The sequence below is a fragment of the Labeo rohita genome, chromosome 23, assembly GCF_022985175.1.
Source record: "Labeo rohita strain BAU-BD-2019 chromosome 23, IGBB_LRoh.1.0, whole genome shotgun sequence".
Taxonomy (NCBI): Eukaryota; Metazoa; Chordata; class Actinopteri; order Cypriniformes; family Cyprinidae; genus Labeo; species Labeo rohita.
In genome coordinates this window covers 23,866,496-23,877,105 of record NC_066891.1, presented here as the reverse complement: position 1 = coordinate 23,877,105, position 10,610 = coordinate 23,866,496, and the positions used below count along the sequence as shown (strand labels likewise).

Below are 10,610 nucleotides of genomic sequence, written 5' to 3'. Positions count from 1 at the left end.
GTTTACGTGACTCAGAAAACAAACAAACAAAAAAAAAGGCTAATCTTTTCACATCTGATTCACAAAAAAAAAAAAAAACAGTTGCTAACCTTTGCTTATATGACTTAGAAAACAAAAAACAAAGCAAAACAAAACAAAACAGTGGCTAATCTTTGCTTATGTGACTTAGAAAACAAAAAAACAAAGCAAAACAAAACAAGAATGTGGCTAATCTTTGCTTATGAGACTCAGAAAACAAACAAAACAAATATCAAAAAGCAAAAAGGTGGCTAATCTTTGCTTATGTGACTTAGAAAACAAAAAACAAAGCAAAACAAAACAAGAATGTGGCTAATCTTTGCTTATGAGACTCAGAAAACAAAAAACAAAGCAAAACAAAACAAAAAGGTGGCTAATCTTTGCTTATGTGACTCAGAAAACAAAAAACAAAGCAAAACAAAACAAAAAGGTGGCTAATCTTTGCTTATGTGACTCAGAAAACAAAAAAACAAAGCAAAACAAAACAAAAAGGTGGCTAATCTTTGCTTATGTGACTCAGAAAACAAAAAACAAGCAAAACAAAACAAAACAGTGGCTAATCTTTGCTTATGTGACTCAGAAAACAAAAAAACAAAGCAAAACAAAACAAAAAGGTGGCTAATCTTTGCTTATGTGACTCAGAAAACAAAAAACAAAGCAAAACAAAACAAGAATGTGGCTAATCTTTGCTTATGTGACTCAGAAAACAAACAAAACAAATATCAAAAAGCAAAACAGTGGCTAATATTTGCTGTGACTTAGAGAACAAAACAACAAAGTGAAAAAGAAAAAATATTAATATTTGTACTAATATTTGCTTATGTGACTGAGAAAACAGAAAGCAAAACAAAAAGCAAATAACTGGCTAATCTTTGCTTATGTGACTCAGAAAACAAAAAACAAAAAAAAAAAAAAAAAAAAAAAAAAAATCAAAAAGGTGGCTAATTTTTGCTTATGCAACTCACAAAACAAAACACAAACAAAACATAAAAAGGTAGGCTAATCCATTTTGGTAGCTCATTTGTTCAACAGAAGTCCAGAACAGTCACTTGGCACCAAGTTCTTCCAGGGCTGAAAAGCATCTTGAAACTCCAGTAGCTGCCGTTTAAGCATCACGATCCTCTCCGCTGCCTAATATGGGCATTTCAGGCGTCAGACCTGCTCTCAGCAGTTTAGGTCAGCAGTGGCACTCCCCTTATGCGACGGATGAAGTTGGCCAATCGTTTCGCCAGCGGTGGGCTCGGTTCATCCACCTGGAAGGTGCGGGTCAGCAAGTTGTAAAAGGAGCCGTAGCCCACCGCGACCACCGTGCAGGTGAGGCAGATGACGTTGTAGGGCATGCTGAAGTCAGGTGTGGGTAGATTCACCAGCAGTGGTTCGGTATACACTCGAACGAAGTAGCTTGATTCTTCTTTGACTGGGACGCTGGAAGTCAGAGGTGAAGCGTTATTAACAAAAAAAAAAGGTTTTGCATATTTACATTTTTTTTTTACTATTCCTTAAACGCCAAGACCTGTTCATACTTACAAACTGCTAAACAATGGTTGTTCTAGTGTGAAGTTGGTGTTCATTGCAACCATACTTGGCACAAGGGCGCTGACCACAGAGGATCTGCAACAACACATTTATAATAAATCAAACAGATACAGGAAGTGGCACACAGGATGTGTAATAAATCTGTACAACAATTATATTTAGCCAAGGTTCAATCTTTCCAGTAAAATCTTTCAAAATACTTGTTAAGCAAGCGTCTTACCCAACGTAGAAGCCGTGGTTGGGATCAGGTGTGTACTCAGTCCATTTGAGCAGGGCTCTTTCAAACTGTACAGTGACTTCTGTCATAGAGTGAGGGGGTAACTGGATCAGCATCTCCAGTAGATGAGGACGATGACGGTCTTTAGCAGGCTGGTAGTGAATGTAACCTGCAGGAGAAGGCACAATGGTCTAAAAAGTCTGTACTCTCCGTGCTCATAAGCACAGGACTATTTCTGTTCACTAAGGATGATTAAAAAGTACAGTTTGTCAAAGGTTTAAACTGTCTTTGTTGTGACTTCTACATACATACTTCCTCATTTTAAAGAGTGTTGCAACTTAACATTTGCCATGAGTTTTCTATTTTGGGCTTGTTCCCTATAGACGTTTCAACTTCTCCTCTACAATTAATTAAGTATTAAAAAAATTCTGCTTAATACATTTGGCATTAATGGTATTTAAATGGTATTTGGTATCAGCGTACAAACCTTTGCAATTATGTATAATACTGATATATCAGCAAGAATAAGACTAAAGTAACTTTTATTCAGCAAGGATGCATTAAATTGATCAAAAGTGACATTAAGACATTTATAATGTTACAAAAGATTTCTATATCAAATAAAAGCTGATCTTTTGAACTTTCTATTCACATAGACATGAAAAATATGTCATGGTTTTCACAAAAATATTAACAAATCACCATGATCAACGTATAAGATGTTAATTTCACTGGAATCATGTTTCACAATACTACTATTTTTACTGTATTTTTATAGAATAAATGCAGCCTTGGTGAGCATAAGAGACGCGTATTCAAAAATGTTCAAAAACATTTAAAAACCAAAAATAAATCTTACAGATCCCAAACTTTGGAAAGGCAGTGTATAAAAGTAGTCTAATAATGTCAGTAATAAGGTAATAATACTGTCATTACATCAAACCAAGCATTTTAAAGAACTAATAATATCTTTTTTAACTGTGATTAATCTTATGCCAACGAAAAATGAGAAAGGCCAAAACAGCAGCATGGACATTTGAAGATAAGAAATATATTGTCATTTTAGGTCAATTTATTTTGTAGTAAATACGGTTGAGGTCAAAAGTTTACATACACCTTGCAGAATCTGAAAAAAAAAACGTATTATTTTACCAAAATAAGAGGGATCATACAAAATTAATGTTATTTTTTATTTAGTACTGACCTAAATAAGATATTTCACACACAAGAGAAGAGTCCACAAGAGAAAATAATAGTTGAATTTATAAAAATGACCCCATTCAAAAGTTTACATTTGATTCTTAATATTGTGTTGTTGCCTGAATGATCCACAGCTGTTTTTTTTGTTTAGTGATAGTTGTTCATGAGACCCTTATTTGTCCTGAACAGTTAAACTACCGCTGTTCTTCAGAAAAATCCTTCAGGTCCCACAAATTCTTTGTTTTTTCAGCATTTTTGTGTATTTGAACCCTTTCCAACAATGACTATGATTTTGAGATCCATCTTTTTACACTGAGGACAAGTGAGGGACTCATATGCAACTATTACAGAAGATTCAAACACTCACTGATGCTCCAAAAAGAAACACAATGCTTTAAGAGCCGGTCGGTGAAAACTTGTTGAATTTAAAGATCAAGTCAAGTCAAGTCAAGTCAAGTCCGATCAGTGTAAATGTAACTGATTTTGTCTTCTGGGAAACATGTCAGTAGCTTCTGTAATAGTCACATATGAGTCCCTCAGTTGTCCTCAGTGTGAAAAGATGGATCTCAAAATCATACAGTCATTGTTGAAAAGGGTTTAAATACACAAAAATGCTGAAAAAAACAAAAAATTTGTGGGAACTGAATGATTTTTATGAAGAACAGCAGGCAGTTTAACTGTTCAGGACAAACAAGGGACTCATGAAAAAAAAAAAAAAAAAAAAAACACAGCTGTGGATCATTCAGGTAACAACACAGTACTAAAAATCAAATGTAAACTTTTGAACGGGGTCATTTTTAAAAATTCAACTTATTTTCTCTTGTGAAATATCTTGTTTAAAATACCTTGTTCAGGTCATGACAAGCATTTTTTATGATTCCTCTTTTTTTGGTCAAATAAATTTGGTGAAATACATTTTTCCAGATTCTGCAAGGTGTATGTAAACTTGTGACCTCAACTGTATAGCAGATTAAAGAAGTGGCCTTAATTGAAGAATTGCTCTAAAACAAGTGATAAATATATGGAAAGCACACATAAAGTTGGAATACACAATATATTCTGCACAGCTACTACTGTAGGTATGTGTCTACTCACTGGGCTTGTTATCACGGGACTTGCTGGTGACTGTCAGGGTGTGAATGTACAGCTGCAGGTACCAGGGTACTGAATCCATCAGCAGTACAGGAAAAGCCCGATATGGGTGGTTATTATAGATGACGGTGTGGATTTCCCCTGTCTGCAGCCCAAAACCAGCCACATAGCGTTCTGCATGCAGCAGAGGACGCAGCATATCACCTAAAGCACAAGGTGAAAGAAATGAGACAGTTCCAAAGTATATTAGATTGTCACTTTGTAAATTTAATGTAAATAGTTCCAGTTACTTTCACTGGATGATTTCATGCAATAATGCTGAAACAATTATAGTTTTTTTATGGATGAAGACTGAGCAGAAAAACATCAAATGCATTCATACCACTGTCTCCTTTCCAGCGCAGAAGAAGATTTAGTGAACGTAACTGGCCAAACGTCTCAGCTCTGGTCAGGTCATACACTGAATATGTCCTGCGGTCCCCCAACACCACAGCTTGACTGAGCAGAGGAGTAGCAGGAGTCAACTCAAACAGCTCCCCCTGTTGGACAAACAGCACAACACTCAAACTGACTGGAAATAGCAGTCAACCACAGTGGAAAATTATAAAATGTGACCCTGGACCAAAAAAACAGTCATAAGGGTCAGTTTTTTGAAATTGAGATGTACACATCATCTGAAAGGTGAAGAAAGACACTTCTTGATGTGTTAGAAGTTTTATTCATATCAGGTTTAGTTACGGCCTCCGTGCATAAAACGCTAAGTTAGGACCTTCTAGGAAAGCCAAAACTGTTTTTAGGCATCTGAGCTCTTGAAACCAAGGCATGCTTGGAAATGCTCTAAAACGTCTTTTCTCAGTCAGAAAAGGGCAGTTCTTGCAGTTTCATGAATAAAGTTGACCCACATTAAAAATGTTTCACATGCATGAAAGGAATGCTGTTTACAATACAGAATGACACTTCTTGATGTGTTAGAAGTTTTTTTTCATATCAAGTTTAGTTACGGCCTCTGTGCATAAAACGCTAAGTTAGGGCGAATGGTTTTGTTAGGATTGGACAATATTTGGTTGAGATACAATTATTTGAAAATCTAGAATCTGAGGGTGCCAAAAAAAAAAAAAATTCTATATCAAAATATTGGGAAAAATCGCCTTTAAAGTTGTCCAAATTAAGTTAGCAATGCATATTACTAATCAAAAATTAAGTTGATATATTTACGGTAGGAAATGTACAAAATATCTTCATGGAACATGATTTTTACATAATATCCTAATGATTTTCAGCATAAAAGAACATTTTGATCCATACAATGTATTTTTTTGGCTATTGCTACCAATATACCCGTGCTACTTAAGACTGGTTTTGTGGTTCAGGGTCACAAATGCAGTAGAATTTTAAAAGCTTCTTAGCCAGTAAAATTTTCCATTTAGAGAAACATTACAGCATCACAGAGAAGAAAGTATTTTATTGTTTCTCTTTCACCTCAGGGTTGTCTGTGATGTCCACATAGATCTTACTAGAGGTCGCAAGAGGACAAGCCTCTGTCAGGGTTCGAGAAAACATCTTGAACAAAGACCATTCTGTGAAAAGATGAAGGTAGTAATTAACACACAGATGGCCCGAGCATAGTATTGTTTAAATTTGGTGTCATAAGAAACACCACACTGAATCGCAAAATTAAAGTGCACCAAAGCTTTTGCAAAGTCAAGTTCATTTTTTAACAAATTTATTGTCTTTAAAAATATCTCATTGTCTTATTTAAACAGGTTTATCATAGTGAGCAATGATTCGGAAGATTACACTTGATGTAAATCATGTAAATGGCTAGTTGGCACAATGAAATAAGAAAGGAGAAAGTCTTCTAACATCAAACGTTCATTTATTACGCACCCTTTTTGCCTTGGCCTGAAGTGTAGAGATCAAACACAACATTGAGAGTTTGTCTCAGCTCCCACGCTTTACTTGTGCATTGCTCATCCTAAAAGGGAAAATCTGGAGGGTCATCAAGAAGCAAGAAATTTTCCAGACTATGTACAACCTGTGCCAGAATATAATTTCTGAACATTTTTAATCTATTATTTTGGTAAAGAAAGGTTTGAAATAAAGCTTACCTGACAGACGGGTCTGATGTGAACAGCCTGTGAATGGAAACTGCTGTGAAACAGCTTCTCAGACTTCATGAGAACCGCCAGACCTGCCTGGAGAAAATGAATGCATAAATTAATTAATTAATGCATTCATTAGAATGACCAGTTATTAAATCGCAGGTAATGATCTGAACCTTAGAACCACAAGGGAGAAGCTTCTTCCAGGGTGTGAGATTCTCAGTGCAGACGATTTCACGTGGTAGCGTCGCGTAACGTAAGAAACGGTGATCTGTAACTGTGGAGAAAAAGAAGTCTATTGTTTCAAGGTCAAAAAAAAATGAAACATGCAAGATTAAATCGTTCACAATTAGATCAATAACATGCATTTCATTTTTTTTTTTTTAAATCAGTGCAGGTTGGCAGGAATAAATGAGCTTCAGTTGCTTCATCACTGCCAGTCACGGTTTATAATTCACAGAAAGGACCGTACCATTTCCCAGACCCAGCGGTTTAAAAGAAGCACTTGGCTGTACAGTGTTTGTCAGGTCAATGAAGTTCAGAGATGCACAGAAGATTCCAGAGAGAACGTTGGTAAGTTCCTTCCAGTTTCCATCCACACTGAGAAGTAAACAAAAGTCAGTAGACTGTCCAAATGGCAGATTAAAACAAATCTGCTTATCAATCAGGGATACTTCAGTTTTCACAATTTAAGCACATAAGGGTACTCACTCGCTCACTGTGTCATGGAACCACACCCAGAGCTCTGCTCCAGGTGGAGAGGGGATGAAGGGCTGCCCCCACTGCATGGTCCTCCAGAAGCCCTGGGTGAAGGAGATGTGCAGCTCCCTTACTGAAAACTTGGAGAGCACTTGGCCGAGGGATTTAGGGAACAGCCGGTAATGAGAAACTGTAGGCAAAAAAAGACAAATCATGCAAACAAATGTTCAGAATTGAGGTTACACTTGGAAAAAAATTGCTGGGCAAGGATCAGCTCTTCAAGCTAACTTTTACTTCTGAGGCAAACGTAGCATAATCGATATACGTAGTGTACAAACTGAAATCTATTTATTTTATTCATATTTTAAACAGTATACCATCAAGTCTATTCATTTTATTCATTTTTTTTTAAAATACTATGCCTTTTTTTTTGAGTATCTGGTGCCATGAAGGATTCTAACTTCCATTTGGGTGCTTCTGTGTTCTGTTTTATTCATATTTTATAATACTACAACCCCTGGCAAAAAGTATGGAATCACCCCTCTCAGAAGATGTTCATTCAAATGTTTAATTGTGTAGAAAAAAAAACAAGCACATATATGCCACAAAACAATTTTCACTCAACAATCCAAACTTCTGGCTGTATAAAAAACTTTTTTTAAAAAACAACGTAAGATAACTATAGTCAATTACAACTGTTTTTACAGATCAAAAAAATGGAATCACACAAATCTGAGGAAAATTATATGGAATCACCAAATAAAAACACTACTAGTACTTTGTTGCACCACCTCTGGCTTTTATAACAGCTTGAATTCTCTGAGGCATGGATTTAACTAATGACAAACAGTATACTTCATCAATCTGTCTCCAGCTTTGTCTTATTGCAGTTGCTAGATCAGCTTTGCAGGTTGCCTTGTCGTGGACCATTTTCTTTAATTTCCACCACAGATTTTCAATTGGATTGAGGTCCCGACTATTTGCAGGCCATGCCATTGACATTATATGTCTTTCCTGTAGGAATATTTTCACAGATTTTGCCCTATGGCACGATGCATTATCATCCTGAAAAATGATGCTACCATCACCAAACATCCTTTCAATTGATGGAATAAGAAAAGTGTCCAAAATCTCAACATAAACTTTTTATTTATAGATATAAATATATATATAGCATTTATAGAAGATGTAATGACTGTCATCTCTCCCATACCTTTACCTGACATACAACCCCATATCATTAATGATTGTAGAATTTGCATGTTTTCTTCAGGCAGTTGTCTTTATAAATTTCATTGGAACAGCACCAAACAAAAGTTCCAGCATCATCACCCTGCCCAATGCACATTCGTGATTCATCACTGAATATAACTCTTATCCAGTCATCCACAGTCCAAGATTGTCTTTCTTTAGCCCACTGAAACCTTGTTTTTTTCTGTTTAGATGTTAATGATGGTTTTCGTTTGGCTTTTCTGTATGTAAATCCCATTTCTTTTAGGCGATTTCTTACAGCCTGGTCACAGACATTGACTCCACTTTCTGCCCATTTGTTCCTCATTTGTTTTGTTGTGCATTTTCTGTTTCAAGGCTTATTGCTTTAAGTTTTCTGTCTTGGCGCTTTGATGTCTTTCTTGGTCTACCAGTACGCTTCCCTTTTACAACCTTTCCATTTGATTTGTACTTGGTCCAGATTTTAGACACAGCTGACTGGGAACAACCAACATCTTTTGCAACATTCCATGAAGATTTACCTTCTTCGAGAAGTTTGATAATCCTCTCCTTTGTTTCAACTGACATCTCTCGTGTTGGAGCCATGAGTTATGTCAATCATCTTGGTTCAACACATCACTAATGTGTGCAAGCACTCTTTTTTAACTGCAGACTATTAATTTTATTAACGTTTTATTAGGTTATTTTATTTATTATTATTTTATTTTTATTAGGTTTAAAATACAATATCATATTTAATTTTATTAAGTTTATTCATTTTATTCATATTTCAAACACTAAACCATAATCAATTTTATTAACTAAGTCTATTCATTTTATTCATATTTAAAATACTGTTACTGTACCATATTAAATTTTATTCACCAAAGTCTATTCATTGTATTCATATTTCAAACACTAAACCATAATCGATTTTATTAACCAAGTCTATTATTTTTTTATTAACCAAGTCTATTAAAATTGATTGATGTTTTAAATACAATATCATATTTAATTTTATCAAGTTTATTCATTTTATTCATATTTCAAACACTAGACCATAATCAGTTTTATTAACCAAGTCTATTTTTATTTCAGTTTTTTAATTCTGTACCATATTTAATTTTAATCACCAAGTCTATTCATTTTATTCATATTTTAAATACTGTGCCATATTTCTTTTTTTTACCGAGTCTGTTCATTTTATTCATATTTTAAATACTGTACCATATTTCATTTTATTTACCAAATCTATTTATTTAATTAATATTTTAAACACTATACATAATTATTTTTTATTAAATCTATTTATTTTATTCTTATTTTAAATGCTATACAATATTTTACTGTATTCAATATATACTGTAATATATTTACTGTATTCTATTGATTTTAACCATATATAAAGCACTACATTTGATTAGTTTCGACTACAAGGAATTACACTTGATGAGTAAAATTAATAGACTTTGTTAAGAAAATTAAGTATGGTGTAATGTATGAATAATGGTGTATGAATGGTAAAGTATAAATAAAATAAATAGACTTTGTAAATATTTTTTTAAGTCTATTTTATTTGTATATCACCACACTATACTTAATTTTATTAGTTTCAAGGCACTACATTTGGCTGAATTTACAGTATGCTTATAATCATAAACTTTTTGATCCGAAGGCTTATGTTTAAATGCTTGAAATTAGTTTTTAAGGACAAATATAAATTGTCCACACATGATTTCTTTAACAATTTCGATTCATACATTTATTTTTAATGGATAAATTACACTAGATAGTGAAATAAATGCAGCTAATAATTGTCCCTCAGACTGTTTAAAAGGCATCCCATGATGCACCTTATGAAAAAGCTCAAAGTGTGCAGAGAGGTTGGTGCTACATTGAAATTTAACACTGAAGCTTATTTCCTATACCTCCACCTGTGTTATTTCATCATTTTGACGACTTCACAGTTGTTATTATTTAATGTGGAAAACAAAGAAATGAGTAAAGATGTCATTTTGACTGCTAATGTACAGAGATAATTCTGTGTGTGATGGGACACTACCACAGCCATGATAACTCACCCTTCTGCCCCTCTTGCAGGAAGTCAATATCCCACAGTGTGCGGAACTGGAAGCTGGCATAAATGTCTCCGGAGTGCAGGGGCCGGATGACCAGCTCCTCCTGAAACTGATCTTTCGCTGCTGCTGGTGTGAAAGTCTCGCTGTCTTTCGTGCCATCGCTTCTGTCCACCTCAACATCAGTCGACTGCCATTGCCTTTCATTCAGATCTTCCACAGCGGCACTGCCATCAGTATTAACCTCCTGCGGCGCGTCTGAAACGCTCTGTTTTTCTCCTGTATTATCGTTTGCTTTTTCAAGCGTGTCACAACTACTGGGGTGAGCTAACAAGGAAAAAATCAAAATGAATACTAGAGACAAACCGTACCTGTGCGCTGCCATTTTTGCCACAGCTTCCCTTGCTGCACACACTTCCTGGTATGTCATTGACAGCATTGACCAATCAGAGATGGGTATGT

The 10,610-nt window shown here is 34.9% G+C and overlaps 1 protein-coding gene and 1 long non-coding RNA gene across 2 annotated transcripts; one reads left to right on the top strand and one right to left on the bottom strand.

Annotated features, from left to right (window-relative positions):
* Positions 1-213: 213 nt before the first annotated feature.
* Positions 214-602, top strand: LOC127155269 (uncharacterized). The gene is made up of 3 exons (XR_007825568.1): positions 214-265; positions 388-448; positions 511-602. It is a non-coding gene; the product is annotated as an uncharacterized LOC127155269 (long non-coding RNA).
* Positions 603-637: 35 nt separating this feature from the next.
* pigt (phosphatidylinositol glycan anchor biosynthesis, class T) lies at positions 638-10,558 on the bottom strand. The gene is made up of 12 exons (XM_051097386.1): positions 10,155-10,558; positions 6,877-7,054; positions 6,638-6,765; positions 6,342-6,442; positions 6,172-6,258; positions 5,951-6,038; positions 5,543-5,640; positions 4,446-4,602; positions 4,067-4,267; positions 1,775-1,940; positions 1,546-1,629; positions 638-1,443 (listed from the first exon to the last, which is right to left on the bottom strand). The coding sequence occupies exons 1-12, from the start codon at positions 10,531-10,533 to the stop codon at positions 1,191-1,193; spliced, it is 1,920 nt and encodes a 639-aa protein (XP_050953343.1). The 5' UTR covers positions 10,534-10,558; the 3' UTR covers positions 638-1,190.
* Between the last annotated feature and the right edge of the window lie 52 nt (positions 10,559-10,610).

Coding starts and splice junctions, on each gene's coding strand:
- pigt (XM_051097386.1), bottom strand. CDS start 10,533: ATGGCAGCGCACAGGTACGGTTTGTCTCTAGTATTCATTTTGATTTTT. Junction 6,259..6,341: donor TTCTCCCTTGTGGTTCTAAG/GTTCAGATCATT, acceptor CATTTTCTCCAG/GCAGGTCTGGCGGTTCTCAT. Junction 6,039..6,171: donor ACATCAGACCCGTCTGTCAG/GTAAGCTTTATT, acceptor TTTCCCTTTTAG/GATGAGCAATGCACAAGTAA.